Genomic DNA, 17,926 nt, shown 5'->3' with positions numbered 1-17,926 from the left:
GGCCTGGTGTAAAAGGTGTGGGGTTTAGATAAAGGGTTATTATGAAGACAGTCTCAAAGCAACAGACTATTGTTCCGACACAACTGCCCCTTCCACAGAGAAGAGTCCTTCAGAAGCCGACGGCCACAGAAGAGAGCAAATATCAGCAAGTCCTTTAGAAGCCGACGGCCACAACAGAACAACTAATTACAGAGACGTCCTCCTTTTCTTCTCCCTGAGAGCTCTCATTGGGCTGGGCTCTGGGGGCAGAAGGTGATGACTTCTCAGGCCCTGGAGCCACTGGTCAACTAGTCATCCAGCTATCACAACTCATCCCAGTCACGACACAGTGGAGAGAGAGGAGGGGCACCTCGTTAAGGCTCGTTAAGACGTTGGGTAAGGCTCGTTAAGGGGCTGGGTAAAGGTTATTTATATAAAGAGAGGCTGAGGGGCCGTGATGCTTTCAGACAAGCTCAGAACAGAGCTCTCAACGCCTCCAGGACCCCAACATCGACTAACACAGTTATACACAGACACACAATACACACACACAGTTATACACAGACACACAATGTACACCCATTTTATTTTAGATCTGCATAAATGAATACTGTGATATAATGGGAATTGTAAAAATATACAGATTTGAATATGGTGTTAATTAGCTGGATTAAACAGAAGCTTTGTTAAACTGACAGATGTCAACCTCCATCATATCCCCAATCTACAGACACACACACAATCACACTCATTCTACTTTGGCCGTTAAAAAGAAACGGTTTGCGTTCATTGATAAATGGCCTTACAGAAATGTCTGTACAAATAAAGTTGAGTGAAATTGAACTGACTTGCATAAGCTGCCCACAGTTGGCTAAAGGAGAGACCGAGGTGTGTGTGTGTGTGTGTATTGAGGCCCCTGGGAGCCAATGTGATTAGAGTGTTTCACAACTTTAAACGTTATTTCAGGAGAGCAGCGCAGGGCCAACGGGCCCAAAACACACGGGGGACCTGTCACTCAGACTCATCGTCACAGCGACACACCCTCGATCCGACAGCTGTCAGTCTCAGCGTGCGGCAGACAGTGTGTGGCTGTGTGTGTGCATCAGTCAAAGACCAGAGCATGTACACACACACACAGACACCAGATCCCCCAGTGCATGTGAGGATAAATGTGTTCTTGCTAATGTGTGTCTCTGAGTGACCATTAGTTTGATAAACAGTTAAGACAGCATTAGGGGCCTGGCAGGCAGATCAATGGAAGACGAATGAAAGGCCCAGCGGAGGAGAAGGGCCCCCCTGCAGAGCTCTGCTCTCAGGCTGCCTGTACTAAGGCAGGCTCCCCACTGCGGAGCTCCATGTCAGAGCCCATCTGGGACACACGGACAGGGGGAAAGAAAAGACTGGGTCTGGGGGTGGCCTGATTCCTTTTCAGTCCAGTACCTGGTTCCTTAACGGTGTGTGTGTGTTTCCTCATACCTGTGCTGAGTCCTGAGTTGGCGATGACGGTGGCGTCGCTCCATTGGTCGGCGGAGGAGACTGAGTAGGATCTCTGGTGCATGCCGTCCCCACGACTGTTAAAGGACACCAAGCTGATCCCACTGGCCATCTGAGAGGCTGACAAACTACTGGTCACAGAGCCTGAAGGAGAGGGAGAGAGAAACCGGGATGTCTATCAGTCAGATGTCAAACTTATCTTTTGTTGAATATTCCATCATTTACTGACACCAACTCAAGTTTAAAAAGACGTTTACATTAGAAAGAAAAGTGCTCAGTTTTCCTTAGTTCACAATAAGGGCCTACTGGCAACACAACTAAAGGAGATGGAATGAAGAAATCCTGCTGCTACACCTTTGACTAAAGAGAAACCCCTAATAAAGCAAGTTGAACCTCGACCCCAAAGCAAACAACACAATGGATTGAGCTATGTCTACTGCAATAGGCCACACCACAGGGGACATAGAGTAAGGGCCCTATCTCACTGTGGCCCCTGGCTCAATACATGTATCTGGATGTGCTGGGGGCTCCACATAAAGCATTAGCATTATAATAGGCTAATGTGACCGTAAACGGAGCCGAACAGAGCGGAGCGCGCATTTACCGCAGTCAATTACCCCAGTGCAGGGTGTGTGTGTGTGTGTGTGTGTGTGTTCAGTGTGAAGTTGAAGCGAAGGCTGGGTGTGATGAGAACAGCACCACCTCAGCCCAGAGCCTAAAGCTGCTGCTGTTGCTAGAATACACACTGATACAGTACAGTCTGACCCACTGGAGACATGACCGTGGATTGTAAACATACTAAACACACACGCGCGCAAATGTGCACTAACACGCAAACATACACACACTCGCATGTACAGGAATCACACACACAAAGTGATCATAAAGGAACACTCTACCAGCAGCCCGCTGCAGAAACCAAACCTTTGAGTTGCCGGAGCTTTCATGGCCTAACAGCTGAGTGAATCATTTGTCTCTCTCTCTCCTCCGTCTCCCTCCCTCCCTCACCTCTCTTTCTCTCATTACAGCTCATGTCTGGAGCTGCCTGAGTGGAGAGAGGACTCTGATTGCATTAATATTCATGACAGTAATTAGTACATGTATTATGGGTCACTGAATATTCATGCTATTAGTTTGGTCCTCCTGGAGCCGTGCGCCTGTGTGTGTGCATGGGTGTTGGTGTGAGTGTCTTTGTGAGTGTGTGTGTGTGTGTGTCTGTGTGGTGTGTGCGTGCGTGCGTGCATGTTGGTGGGTGTGTCTGTGTGCGTTGGTGGGTACGTGTGTGCGTGTGTGTGTGTATATTCATCCCCCAACAGTATGGTTTATGGTTCATTGTTTGATTATTTCTGTTGAAGGTAAAATTACAACAAAATACTGCAGGACCCATAAAGGCCCACAAGGGACGTGTGTGTGTGTGGGACGAGGTGTGTATGTGTGTGTGTGAGTACGTGAAAATGTGTAAGCATGCATGTGTGTGTCTCTCCGCCTCTCACCAGGGCCACCAGGTCCCAGCTGCAGACTGCTCATGTCCTTGGCCAGGCCGTTGGTCTTCGGGCTGGGGACAGCGGCACAGCTAGACACCGCTCGGGGAGGCCTCTTCCCTGGGACCTTCACTGTGGTTCTCAACAGATCTATCTCCTTCCCATGGACGTTCTGCATGTAGTCCTACAGGAGACAGTCTGCTATCAATACAAACTTATAGATTACAGATAAACGCTTTCAGATAAATAGGGATTTGTTTTTATAACTAATGACAAGGGGGTTTGCTCAGAATACAGAGATGCATTGTTGTGGGTTACATAGTTGTAATATTTACAGGCCTAGCTACCGATAACATAACTAAATGTAAATGTAGGAGTCATTAGGGAGGGTTAAGCTGCTTGGCAACTCTGTCCCTGGAGACAACATAACAGCTTTGTGATTCCTGTGGGCTTGACAGTTGGTGTTTACAGGATCAATATTAAACTAATAAAAGACAGTAGCCCTCATTAAAAATGATGGTTTCTTTAAGGCAGCAGTGTGTGTGTGTGTGTGTGTGTGTGTGTGTGTGTGTGTCAGACAGAGAGCACACTGAGTAGGGGTCAGTCACCCCTCTCAAACATGAGGGCTGAGACCATGTGCAGAAACAAAGCTCTCTCAGACTCTCACACCCACTGTGACACAATCAAAGACCATTCTGAACCAAGCGGAGGAGTGTGTGATTACGTTCAAGACTTCGTGTGTGCGTTTTAATAATGTGTGTGTGTGATTATGCGTGTGTGTGTGAGGGCTGAGAGGCGAGGAGCATCCTGAGAGGCTGTCGGGACCACCTCCCTCTTGCAGGAGGCAAACAAAAGGCCAATTCAAAGCCAAGTGCTCTCAACACGGCTTAACAAGTCGCCAGAGAGCCCTTGAGCTGGGGTCCCTGGAGGGGCTACAAGGGCCCAGCCTGGCCCAACTCGGCCCAGCGGAGCCCGGCCCAGCGCAGCCTGTAGACAGCTTGACGGAGCTAATTGAGACTCCATGTGCATCATGAAACTTTCACCATCTGATCCACACATCATAAACAGAGGAGAGAAGAAGAGGGAGGAGAGAGGGGAAGAGAGAAGGAGGAGAGAAGGAGAGGATATGAGAGGGAGAGGATAGAGGAAAGTGAGAGGAGATGAGGAGGAGGAGAGAGGGGAAGCGGGGGCTCCCAACAACACAGTTGCACAGCATGGGGGGGAAGAGCAGAGTTTGTGTGTGTGTGTGTACGTGCGGTTGGTGTTTGTGTGTGCGTGGGCACGGTCAAGACAACACACTTGAGAAAGATGATGAATACAGTCAAGATAACATCTAATATTTTAGTCATCAATGCATAAAATATCATTTAGTCACCCAAGGTCCCCTACAAGTACAGTGTGAATAAACATGAAGTCATCAGATGACATCAGTCACACCACAAACTAACAACTGAATGACTCCTTGACATTTGGACCAGTTTCTCCATGTTTCTTTGAGGACTGACGTGACTCCTAGTTTTCTTGCCAATTACATGGCATCCACTTAATTAGTTGTATTAATGTGATTTCTTTGCACATAGTCGGGCAATTAGGAGCGTTGCTGATTGACTTTGATTCTATTACCCTCCGCAAACACAGTAATTGATGCCTGTGCTGCAGATACACAAAAAACCTGCTCAGCTCGGTGCTGGAGGTGCAGGTGTGTAGGTACGTGTGTGTGCAAGTGTGTGTGTGTGTGCCAGTGCGTGTGTGAGTGTGTGTGGGAGTGTGCGAGCGAGTGTGTTTGTAGCGTAAATAGTAAGTTAGGACTCATCCCAGGGACTCAACACCTTTGAGATTTTCAATAGATTAGATCATATTTTACGTCTCTCCTTCAGGTTGCTATCGAGCACTTTAGTTTCCCTACATTTACCTTCCACTCATTCTGCCTCTGTGGCTGTTTCACTGCAGTAGCTGGGCCACTAATCCAACCCAATCAAATTAGAGCAAATTGACGTTGCGTCCTCCACCCATCCATCCATCCATCTACATGCATGTCTAGACTCCAGTCAGTGTGGCATTAGGAAAATGATTCCGATTCTAATGAACAATAAGGCCTGATTACAATCTGGGGGAGCGATGGAAAGAGCGAGGGAAAGGAGGGATAGTGGTGATATGAAGTGGTATCAGGGCCAGGAGAGGGGACATTGTGGTCCTGTGTTTGCCAACAGAGCAGCCAGGCGGGCGATTACAGCAGGCCATTACAGTGGTGCTATTCCACATCAACGTCAGCCCTGTGCAAACAGACCATGTGGGCTTTCTAATTAATATTGTTGCTCGCTGTGTGTGGGTGTGTGCCTCCGCTGAAACAAGCGTACCGTCTGCCCAGTGAGCGGATGGGGTGGCTGACGCTCTCACACACACACACACACACACACACACACACACACACACACACACACACACACACACACACACACACACACACACACACACACACACACACACACACACACACACACACACACACACACACACACACACACACACACACGGAGGAGGAGGAGGAAACAGGGGCTTAGCGTTGCCGCTAATGGGCCAACACAGTGGCTGATGGATTAGCAGCGCGCGGGGAACAAGCGGTAAGACCCGCTGCTGTAACATGGGACAATTAGATATAAAGCCAGAGCAGAGGGCAGAGTGACAGACAGACAGCACTACATGAGACACTGAGTGATGCTGACTCCAGTGACCTCTGTTGTTCCACGCTGAGACTGGAGGGGTACAGGTTACAACAGGACTGTTATGTGGTTGGTAGTGTCATCGTGATGATGTGCAGTAATAATCAGAGAGAAAGTTGTCCAACTAGCTGGTCTGGTTGCAGCAGGGCTGGACAGGTAGAATGGAACTAACAGGAGAAAGAACATTCAACCCCAGATTCTACCATCTGAAGTGACTTCGAGTTACCATATCAACGGGCGCCGCCTGTATAGTCTTCCGTCAGCGTGTGTGTGTGTGTGTGCAAAGCATGTGTATGTTATGTGTGATGTGTGTGTGCATGCATGTTTGTGCAAGCATGAGTGACGTGTGTGTATAATACAAGTGATACATGTGTTCATGTATAGTGTGTGTGTGTGTGTTCATGTTCAGCGTGTGTGTGTGTGTGTGTGTGTTGTGACAGGTGGTACTCACGTGCAGGCTGGGGTGATATGTGAGCAGGCCATTATCACACAACGTCACGTACTTCTTTTTCCACTCCTTGTTTAGGGTCTTGCCACTCCTCTTCAGAAGCATGCCCTATAGGAGAACACAGAGAGAGACAGGGTGAGGAGGACCACTATAATACAGATACATGCCCTATAGGAGAGAACACAGAGAGAGACAGGGTGAGGAGGACCACTATAATACAGATACATGCCCTATAGGAGAGAACACAGAGAGAGACAGGGTGAGGAGGACCACTATAATACAGATACATGCCCTATAGGAGAGAACACAGAGAGAGACAGGGTGAGGAGGACCATAACAACACTATAATACAGATACATATCGGCAAGCACAGTGGTTCCCAAACTGTGGGTCGCGATCCACAGGGGTCCAGGTGAGTCGCGGGATGACATTGTTTGTGCAGTGCAAAAATATATATTTTTTATTTGTATATATATTTTTGTCAACGCACAAACAATGTCATCCCTCGACCCACCTGGACCCCTGTGGATCGCGACCCACAGTTTGGGAACCACTGTGCTTGACGAAATGTATCTAGGTTGTTTGTTGTTTTAAATACATTTTCAGGACAGAAAAACGATTAATGACTAAAACCAAATAGAAAGTAGAAAATATAATATACAGCACCTATCATATTATTCAATAATAGATTATAATCTGAGAAATCAACTAAATAAAAGCTGGACTTTGTTGCTGGATTTTGTTATAATGTTCGAGCATAAACACAGCATTAGCAATGTCAAAATGTGTATAATTGTAGGAAATGATCTTAAAATCTGCACAAATGTATCTCAGCTCCATGGCAGGATGTGTGGACTTGCAAGAGATTCGCTTTGAAACAGCAACATTATCTCTCCGCTGCCAAGATGATATGTTCTACTTCTTATTTGGTCTGTGTTTTCACCATAACACTTTTGATGGGTCATGACTCAAAAAGACACCTCAATTGGTGGGTCATGAAGCAAAAAAGTTTTGGGAACCACCGCTCTAGCATCTACTGTAGTCATCACTGAATTTACAACACATATCTCATCTTCCAATACAAGACACATTGTCAATAGGTGGTGAATGGGATTGACGTGTGGTATCCCTGATTTCTGGAACTAGAATCTCTTGAGACAGGGAGACCGTACAGAATGTCAAGGGCTGCAACTCAATGCAGTCACCATGCTGAAATCACGTTTACAATAAAGATGCTAAATGTGATCTCTCCCCACTACATTTCTGTGACACTCCCTCACCAGAGAAACAAAGATCCTTAGCGGATAGGAAAACCACTTCAACTAAAGAGACTATATACACACTGGAGGGAGAGACGGAGACATAACCAGCAGTGGTGAGCAAGAAGTATCGAGCCAACGAACGGAAAAAACTGAAGTGTTCTTCGGACACATTAGCGCCGACCCAAGACTGTTAACATCCTTCTCTCTCCTCTCTCCTCCACACATCAGCTGCGGCTGACTGGCCCTTCAGGGCGGCTGCCCACCCACGCTGCATTTCAGCCAAATTCATTAGGCAAGAGAGGGATATAACTGTCCGCTGATTAGCAATTACAGCCGGGCTGCTGCGCGTGTCACTTCACTGGACCTGTAACACATTAACGCGGTGTTAACAGCCACAGACAGGGAGATATTAATAGAGTCCGGCAGCAGAGGAGAATGAGGGGATAAAGACTAACTAGCACGCAGCGGGGGGGGGGGATGGACGAGAGAGAGAGAGAGAGATGGACAGCCAGGCGCTTTGATAGACAGAGTCCTGCTTTCCGTGTCTCTGGCGCTGTTCACATTTCATTAAGGCCTCGTAGTGTCCCTTGGCTTGGACAAAGGAGGAAGCAGAGGAACCAACGACCTCGCCTGGGAATGATTGCATATCTCATAATTGGGCGCCTGAAAACACACTTGTCAATGAAAAAAGGGCTCTGCAATGGGAGCAGCTAGCGACAGACAGTACAGCAACGAGGGCTGACCAATAAGCAGCTCTACTCTGCAGTACAGAATGATTCCATACAGAATGATTCCTGGCCCAATAGAGAGGCAGTCAGGTCTATGCTGAACTGAGCAGGATATCATATGGATTTGATTACTGTGTATTTGCTGAGAGATGCAGTTTCATTCTCAGTCCTCCTCTCAGTGTGTTGGCGTCACGACAACCACTGTTGAATCACTATTAAGAGACAATCATATCAGGGCCGTTCTGGCTTCACATCTCCACTTCCAAAGGTACAAGCTGATAGTCCTGAAAGTGATGTGGGGTGTAGAGCGAGAGAGAGCGAGAGGGAGGTGGCCAAGCGTCACAGACTGGGGAGTGAACTAGGTGGCCAATATTTCTTCTACGTGTGGCCCTGTTTGTGATAGAAGTGTGCATATTCATTTCAGCCATCCATCGTGGAGATGACAAGCGATCAGTTTGCAGGGGGAAGGCTAATTGAACGGCACGTCGACCCTCCGGATTGGTAATATCTTTCATTATTCAACTTCCCCGGTCCACTAGTGACACACACGTTGCCTCTATTTTACCTCCGGGGGACTTGACAGCTCACAAGGTCTTCCGATCGCAACGCACAAGAATAAATGGAGGAAATAAATACATCCCAGATATACTCTTTGTCTTCCTCGTTGCTACGGAGACACTTCCTACAGAGGCACTGTGAAGTATTGTGGGTAGTGCTTAGGAAAAGGTCGATCGCCCTGGGGGGCTGAGGAGATGATGTCCTTCATTCCTGTTAGTGAGGAAAAGCTTCCTCAAAACGTGCAGCAAGGGCGCAATTATTCATTCATTATAACAGTTCACCGGTTCACGTTCGAACCGGAACAACTGTTACTACAACAAACAGGCTTGTATTTTATTTTACTCAGGTCCAAAATGGCTATCGAGAAAACAATCAACATTCCAAAACCTCCCTCTCTTTGCCTTCGATAGCCACCCTCAATTGGTCTGCACTATCAAAGGTGTAATTGTCCAATCTCTTAAGGCAGACCTGCCAGTGGAGCCGTTCAGTTGTAAACAAACAGTCTGATAAGGAGAGAACTTTCCCCAGGTTAATTTCCTTTCTATTGAAACACACTAATCAACTCCCTAATCACCATCATCCCCCTTTTTCTCCAGACAATAGACCCTCCCTTGGACCCTTGACGGGACTGACAGCCGGCCCATTTGGGTGATAGGGGGGAGGCACCATCTCCTGAGAGGCACCATCTCTCCCCGGGGGATCTGGTGGGGCCCATTGTTCTTGGGTGTCCCTGGAGAGCAGGAGCCTAAATTAAGGGTGTCATTCCCAAACAGGCAACTCCTGTCTTGGGGGCTGTCAAGAGGTGCGTAGGAGGGCTCAGGGCTGGCTACGGCATGTCTTGAGTGATGCCTCTGTGAAAGGCGCTGTTCCAACGCTCCTCTATCGCGTTGGCCATCTGGCCTGAAGAGATGTCCACTCTGCCAGCCCAATAACACCACCGGTCATTAATCATCACTGGATAGGACAGTGGTGTGAACAGGCCAGGCCAGGATATCATGATGTCCCTATAGCCCTGATCAATGGGAGATAGTGGAGAGGGGAGGGAATGGACCTGGTTTGTCTGACTCTAAGAGAAGGCATTAACAGACAGGCTGAACGAGGAAGTGAGAGAGATTGCTACTACGGTGCAATGCCCATGATGGAATCTGCCCCCAACAGACTACAGCCGTTTCGCCATGCAGATAATAATGTCTCTCTTGTTGTGATGTGTGTTTTGTCCTATATTTATAGATTTATTTTAATCACAGGCCCCCGTCCCTGCAGGAGACCTGTTGGTAGGCCGTCATTGTAAATAAGAATTTGTTCTTAAACTGACTTGCCTAGTTAAATAAAGGTTAAATATATTTTTTTTTAATAAACTGTCATAAGTAGGTGTACACCCGCACATGGGCAAGGGAGAATTGCTGACACAATACTGATGCTGGGTTGACTCATAACCCGCAGTCGGGTTTAGGGTCATTAAATGTTGTGATAATGAAGGGCAGGTGTGTGGGGTGAATAAAGATAAAACAATAGCTTAAAAAATCCTTAAAATGTATAATTCTTGTGCAATTTATATCTATAGGCTACATTTTGTTTTTTGTGATTGTTATGTTTTGTGTGATGATTGTGAGGCGCTATTCAAATTCGACTGTCACAAGACGGGAACGTGAAATAGGCCTATGGCACGTCAAGGGAACTATAGCCTAGTGTTCAGATGGGTTAAAAAGAAACTGAAATCTGGACACTGACTGCAGCACTATAACCTCTCACATAGCCTCAATATTAACTCCTGCAGAGTTAAAGGTGCAATATGCAGAAATCACGACACCATTTCCTGGTTGCTAAAATTCAAATAGTTTGCCTAATTTCAGTTTATTTGACAAAACCAGCAGTCGTTGTGTATCATTGTACCATCGAAACCACTGTCAAATATATTTTTCATAACCCAAAATATTGTATTTTCAGCTGGTGAACAAAACCCAAAGTAAAAGATGCAAAAACTAAACTTAAGAACGGGAAGCATAGAAATAGATCACATAGAAGAGATCTACCACTTCTTAGACTTGCTTTCAATTGATAACGACAGATCTATAACATTTCTATGTGAATTTGGTCGGCTCGCCCAAAAAGTTACATATTGCAGCTTTAGGCATTTCTTGCAGTAAAATTATACACCAATTCTAGGCTACATTTCAAATGGAGAAATATGATTTCTTTCAGCATCTTGAGAGAATGCAAATTCACAGTTACATACTGTCTGCAGGTGCTGTGTCTGTAGAGGCGCCATTTTTATCAGCATCATAAAAGCTGATAGTATTTCAACCACATAAAACACGCATCCAATCAGAACTGAGATCTGATCAGAAACATGTTGGTCGTTTCCACAGCTTTCTACTTCCTGACAAACAGTCAAACTGATGTCATTTGGACATTTGTAAAAAAAATCCTGTTTTTGTTGTTGTGGAGTTATTGCATTTTCTCCACGGTCCCTAAACATCTTTGCACCGCGAAAGAAGCACATGACAGAGAAACCTTGACCGATGCCAAATAGACTGAAGCATTCCTTCTACACATTTATGACATTCTGCTGAGCAAGGGTTTATGTAGTCTTCTAGGGCAACATACAGTATGACAGAAGAGAAGCTGCCTGTATCTAATTACAGAGAAGTTGACCAACAAATAGCCTACCAAAATGTCAGAAATTATAAGCAGAAACATATCTAAATCAGGCCCAGAAAATCCTGCACCCCCTGTCAAAAATAATTCTGCCGTCTCGGACTGTAGCCTACAGTGCATTTCCTATATTAGCAGGTAGGTTCGGGTGCGGGCCTCAGATTTTCACCTCATCACAGTCGGGCGGTTGCAGGTGAACAAACAGCTGACCCCCCCCCCCCACACACACACACACAATCTATCATGGCATTTATGACAAGGTCAGCGTTGATGAGGCAAGGACAGGAAAGGGCAGGCCCAGGGGAGCATAGCGGGGCGAGGAGCAGTGAAAACCAGATCAAATAAAATACCAACGAAGAAGAAAATGCTCCCTCTATCCCAGGTTGCATCTAAAAATGAACCCTAAATAGTGCACTACTTTTGACCAGGGCCCATAGGGCTATTATCAAAAGCAGAGCACTATGTAGGGAAAAGGGTGTCATTTGAGATGTAGCCTAGCAACTGATTTATCTGATAAGAGTTCTGGGTAATTAATTAGAAACTCAATTATCCAAACCTTACTTCAGCAGTCTCAATTCATTAGCAGATAAAGCCTCTCTCGCCCTGCAACCGTTTCTGACAGAGAGAGAGAGAGGACGGATGGAGGGAAAGGATGTGGAAAAGAAACACATTGGTTCTTTCCTGAACGAGTTAAAAGAAGCCCCTGGGGTCAAAGACCATTTTTCTTTTGTCTAATCAGTCTTGTTAAAGAAGCTCTTTAGAGAGACTTCTTTCTCAACAGGATGGGTAGAAACAGACAACGAATCCAAGACTGATACTACGATCAGTGAGGGAATCAGGTCTAGCATACAGAAACAGACACACAAACAACATGCACCATAAACCAACAAAGTCACCATTGGGACACTTGAGTCCCAGTGTGTTCAGACAGAACAACTGTGTATCAATCAGACACTCTACTGCTCAGTAGAGAATACTGTAACCGGATCAGAACCATCACACAATCTAAAAGCCACCACGGTCCTCTGATTGATGCCAGTGTGTTTCTCATTTCATTATTTCTCCTAAACTAAAAAGAACAACCCCCTCCACCCCCAACCCCCTCAGATCTCATTTCCAGGGGTTAGTGTGCATGACAAAAATGTCATCATGGCCAAAATAGCTCCGAGCGGTCGTCACGGCGACAACCTTTTCCCTGGGAAATGATATTTTCCCAATCCGGCGGAAGGCGGATCGCGTCGCCACTCGTTACAGGGCCTTGATAGCAGGTCTTTAATATTCACCGTCTTAATTAGTAGACGCCGTTAATTTCATTAAATTCTTTGGCTGCTAAATGAAGCAGATTATGAGACATCTTTTATTGCCAAGCGTGAAATTACAGCCTGCCCGCTGCCAATGGCAGGGCGACACTAATGAATTACAGGGTAAATAACAGCCGAATTAACCATCCAATTTAACTCCTTACTAAGAGGAACCAGGCCTCAGAGGGGAGGAGGCAGAGGGGGAGACTGTCAAAACCACCCAGCCCTGTGCCCATCTAATGTTACACTACTCTCTACAACTATAGGCAATTACTACCATGATACTAATCAGCTCCTCACAAAGGGAGCCAACCCCAACCACACACGTCGATGCTTTGGACTCATTTGAAATGTAAAAAAAATACAAATCTGAACTCAAATCTGTGAGAAGTTGTAATGGGGAACAAAGCACTTAGAGACAAATAAAAGAGGAATATGCATGTAGACATGTATGTTAACACGTAGATGGGACGGACAAATTACTATTGAATGTCGAGATGAGATGGGCTACGAAGCTGTGGAAAGACCACCTTTCACTATTAGGATGAACCAGGAACCACATCTTAACCTTCTCTACCTCCTATTGCTGCTCCATGACCCTCGGTCTAGGCCAAAAGCCCCTCTGTCTAGGCCAAAAGCCCAGGTGTCTAAGTCAACAGTAAATTCATTTGACAGAGACGTGTTGGCGAAGCGAGTGTCTCTATCTCTTCGGTAATTACGGGCTAATTAGGAGCGTGGAGCAGATGTCCGCGGAGACGCCACCGTAAACACCGTCTGTAAACAAAGCTGCCGATGTCCGCTCGCCACTCGCTTTTAAAGAAACCCTCAGCCCCTAACAGAAGAGGCTTAGAATGACCATGTTGCATCCTGGGTAAAATACCCGGTAAAAGCAGCAGTCACTGACCCCATCATGTCCCTGCTACATTCATCTTTTTTGTTCCATTTGAGTCATTTTATCAGACGCTCTTATCCCCGTACTGGTCCCTTGTGGGGACTGAACCCACAACCTGGCGTTGCAAGAGCCCTGCTCTACCAACTGAGCCACACGGGACCTAGAACACTAAACATTCTAAAAGTTCCAAACAGCAATAAAGCTGTAGACAAACATCCCACTAGGTACTGAAGTCACACAAGTCTCGCAGAAGAGCGTCTGCACAGTTAAATACCACAGTGGAGGCCATGTTTTGAGGGACCCATGACGGCCTGACGCGTGTAGCTAGCTGACACGTCTGACCCCGTCACACCCACACTCAGCACAGAGTTTGTGTGTGTGTGTGTGTGTGTGTGTGTGTGTGTGTGTGTGTGTGTGTGTGTGTGTGTGTGTGTGTGTGTGTGTGTGAGAAAAGCTGGACCTCTGGGGCTTTGGGTTGTCTAATTGCTGCAGAGTGGGAGTCCGCCCCATCCTCTTTATAAAAGTCCAGTGTGCTGAAAACTCCTAGCTTGGCCAGGCTAGCAGTGTGTTAGGTTTTAATGAGCACCATCTAACTAACGAAGGCATCTTCTTCCTTCCACAGCCTTTATCGTGCGCGCGCACACACACACACACACACACACACACACACACACACACACACACACACACACACACACACACACACACACACACACACACACACACACACACACACACACACACACACACACACACACACACACACACACACACACACACACACACACACACGTCACCTTGAGGGGGAGTCAGAACAACAGCCCATCCTAATGAGATCTGGGCTAACAGAAAATAAACGACACTGGGGAGTCAGTAGTCCTGGGAGAGAGCTCCAAGAACACACACACCAACGCAATTCATGCAAACACACACATTCACGTATCTGTTTAGAGAACGACGATCATCCGCATAGCCGATTTCCCCCTTACAGCACGAGCGCACTTGCCTCTACTGCAAGTCGGCAACACTCATAGCTAGTTAGCCTGTCCTTGAGGAACCTATATGCTGCTGGGTAGCTACCCACTCATGCTGCATTTACCACACTTTAACAATGCCACACAGAATGTAAAAATTTTGAAAGTGTTCATTAATTTGCTGTTAGGCAAAACAATGTCCATACTGTCTACAGGACTTCACAAAACCTCATACAGGTAGCTTGCTTGCTAGGTAAGTTAATCAACGATATTAAGCAGAGAGCTAACTTGGCTAGTTATGAAGCTAACGTCAGTTCACTAACGTTACCCTGGAACTTTCTTTGTGATAGCGGGTTTGCAAACCATAACGCAAAAATGCTCATTTCACCAACAATGTTGTTAACTCTCTGAGTTAGCTAGCTACATGATTTGTCTTTCCCTTCCCGAGACAAACTGTCACATCCGGCCGTGATGTGACAGTTTGAAGTCCCATAGGGCGGCACACAATTGGCCCAGCATCGCCCGGGTTTGGCCCGGGGTAGGCCGTCATTGTAAATAATACTTTTTTCTTAACTTCTCTAGGATAGGTGGCAGCATTTTCACGTTTGGATAAATAGCATGCCCAATTTCAACTGCCTGCTACTCCTCCCCAGAATATAAGATCTGCATATTATTAGTAGATTTGGATAGAAAACACTCTGAAGTTTCTAAAACTGTTTGAATGATGTCTGTGAGTATTACAGAACTTATGTAGCAGGCAAAACCCAGACGACAAACCATTCAGAATTTTTTTTTTTTTGAGGTCACTGTCTTTTCAACGAATTTTCATTGGGACACCAGATTTCTAAGGGACTTGTTTGCAGTTCCTACCGCTTCCACTGGATGTCACCAGTCTTTGGAAATTGGTTGAGGTTATTCCTTTGTGTAATGAAGAAGTACGGCCATCGTAAATGAGGGTCACTTGAAGTAAATTGTTTGAGAGAGGCACATTACCAGAAAAGTTGCGTCAGTTTGTTTTCTTTTTGTATTGAACACAGATCATCCCGTCTTCAAATTGATCGATTATTAACGTTTAAAAATACCTAACGTTCGAAATGTTTTGGTAAAGTTTACATGTAACTTTTGATATATTTTGTGGTGACGTTGCGCAAGTTGGAAGCTGTGTTTTTCTGGATGAAACGCGCCAAATAAATTGACATTTTGGATATATATCGACGGAATTAATCGAACAAAAGGACCATTTGTGATGTTTATGGGACATATTGGAGTGCCAACAAAAGAATTTCGTCAAAGGCATGAATTATATTTTTTATTTCTGCGTTTTGTGTCGTGCCTGCAGTGTTGAAATATGCTACTCTCTTTGTTTACTGTTGTGCTATCATCAGATAATATCATCTTATGCTTTCGCCGAAAAGCCTTTTTGAAATCTGACATGTTGGCTGGATTCACAACGAGTGTAGCTTTAATTAGTATCTTACATGTGTGATTTAATGAAAGTTTGATTTTTATATCATTTTATTTGAATATGGCGCTCTGTATTTTCCCTGGCTATTGGCCACGTGGGACGATTGCGTCCCACCTACCCCAGAGAGGTTAAACAATGTGAAGAGGGGTTTGTTCTTCGCCCACTCCATTTTATGGATAAAGAATCTGCTATGAAAGATAAACAAAGGAACAATGAAAGTTAAACCAGGGTCCATTTGGATCAAAATAAAACAGAACATCAGAGTCTCTCAGATGAACATTAATAGTAGTTTCTTTTCAAATAAAACCGTCTAATTCACTCCAAAATCTTCTGACATAAGAACAGTCCCAAAATAAATGGTCAAGAGTCTCTGGATCACAACCACAAAATACACATTTGTTATCAATAGCTATTTTAAATCTGTGTATAATAAAGGTCTTTACAGGGTAGATTCTATGAATGAGTTGGCATGATACTTCTTTCACCTTATTAGATAGTTTAAGTCGGAAGTTTACATACACCTTAGCCAAATACATTTAATCCTAGTAAAAATTCCCTGTCTTAGGTCAGTATGGATCACCACTTTATTTTAAGAATGTGAAATGTCAGAATAATAGTAGAGAATGATTTATTTCATCACATTCCCAGTGGGTCAGAGGTTTACATACACTAAATTAGTATTTGATAGCATTGCCTTTACATTGGTTTGTGCTGTGGTGGAGACCTTTGTGGGCTATACTCGGCCTTGTCTCAGGATTGTAAGTTGGTGGTTGAGGATTACCCTCTAGTGGTGCGGGGGCTGTGCTTTGGCAAAGTGGGTGGGGTTATATCCTTCCTATTTGGCCCTGTCCGGGGGTTTCTTCGGATGGGGCCACAGTGTCTCCTGACCGCTCCTGTCTCAGCCTCCAGTATTTATGCTGCAGTAGTTTGTGTCGGGGGGCTAGGGTCAGTTGGTTACCTGGAGTACTTCTCCTGTCTTATCCAGTGTCCTGTGTGAATTTTAAGTATGCTCTCTCTAATTCTCTCGTTCTCTCTTTCTCTCTGAGAACCTGAGCCCTAGGACCATACGTCAGGACTACCGGGCATGATGACACCTTGCTGTCCCCAGTCCGCCTGGCCTTGCTGCTATTCCAGTTTCAACTGTTCTGCCTGTGGTTAAGGAACCCCTACCTGTCCCAGACCTGCTGTTTTCAACTCTTAATGATCGGCTATGAAAAGCCAACTGAGATTTATTCCTGATTATTATTTGACCATGCTTGTCATTTATGAACATTTTGAAAATCTTGGCTCTCTCTAATTTTCTCCTTCTCTCTTTCTTTCTCTCGGAGGACCTGAGCCCTAGGACCATACGTCGGGACTACCGGCCGTGGTGACTCCTTGCTGTCCCCAGTCCGCCTGGCCTTGCTGCTATTCCTGCTGCTATTCCAGTTTCAACTGTTCTGCCTGCGGTTATGGAACCCCTACCTGTCCCAGACCTGCTGTTTTCAACTCTTAATGATCGGCTATGAAAAGCCAACTGAGATTTATTCCTGATTATTATTTGACCATGCTTGTCATTTATGGAAATTTTGAAAATCTTGGCTCTCTCTAATTTTCTCCTTCTCTCTTTCTTTCTCTCGGAGGACCTGGGCCCTAGGACCATGCGTCGGGACTGCCGCCCGTGGTGACTCCTTGCTGTCCCCAGTCCGCCTGGCCTTGCTGCTATTCCAGTTTCAGCTGTTCTGCCTGCGGTTATGGAACCGCTACCTGTCCCAGACCTGTTGTTTTTCAACTCTTGATGATCGGCTATGAAAAGCCAACTGAAAATTATTCATGATTATTATTTGACCATGCTTGTCACTTATGAACATTTTTGAACATCTTGGCATAGTTCTGTTATAATCTCCACCCGGCACAGCCAGAAGAGGACTGGCCACCCCTCATAGCCTGGTTCCTCTCTAGGTTTCTTCCTAGGTTTTGGCCTTTCTAG

At 45.7% G+C, this 17,926-nt stretch overlaps 1 protein-coding gene across 4 annotated transcripts in view; it reads right to left on the bottom strand.

Annotated features, from left to right (window-relative positions):
• The window catches only part of LOC139532881 (arf-GAP with GTPase, ANK repeat and PH domain-containing protein 1-like), a 147,323-nt gene that overhangs the window by 78,073 nt on the left and 51,324 nt on the right, over positions 1-17,926 (bottom strand). For all 4 annotated transcript variants that reach the window (XM_071331028.1, XM_071331030.1, XM_071331029.1 and 1 more), the window contains 3 exons: positions 6,126-6,230; positions 2,967-3,138; positions 1,456-1,617 (listed from right to left, as the gene is read on the bottom strand). In XM_071331028.1, the coding sequence (XP_071187129.1) occupies positions 1,456-1,617; positions 2,967-3,138; positions 6,126-6,230 (439 nt within the window). The remainder of the gene's footprint in view (positions 1-1,455; positions 1,618-2,966; positions 3,139-6,125; positions 6,231-17,926) is intronic.

This window comes from Salvelinus alpinus, chromosome 10 (genome assembly GCF_045679555.1).
Source record: "Salvelinus alpinus chromosome 10, SLU_Salpinus.1, whole genome shotgun sequence".
Lineage (NCBI taxonomy): Eukaryota > Metazoa > Chordata > Actinopteri > Salmoniformes > Salmonidae > Salvelinus > Salvelinus alpinus.
The sequence above is the reverse complement of the archived record's forward strand: the minus strand, read 5'-3'. Positions and strand labels throughout refer to the sequence as shown.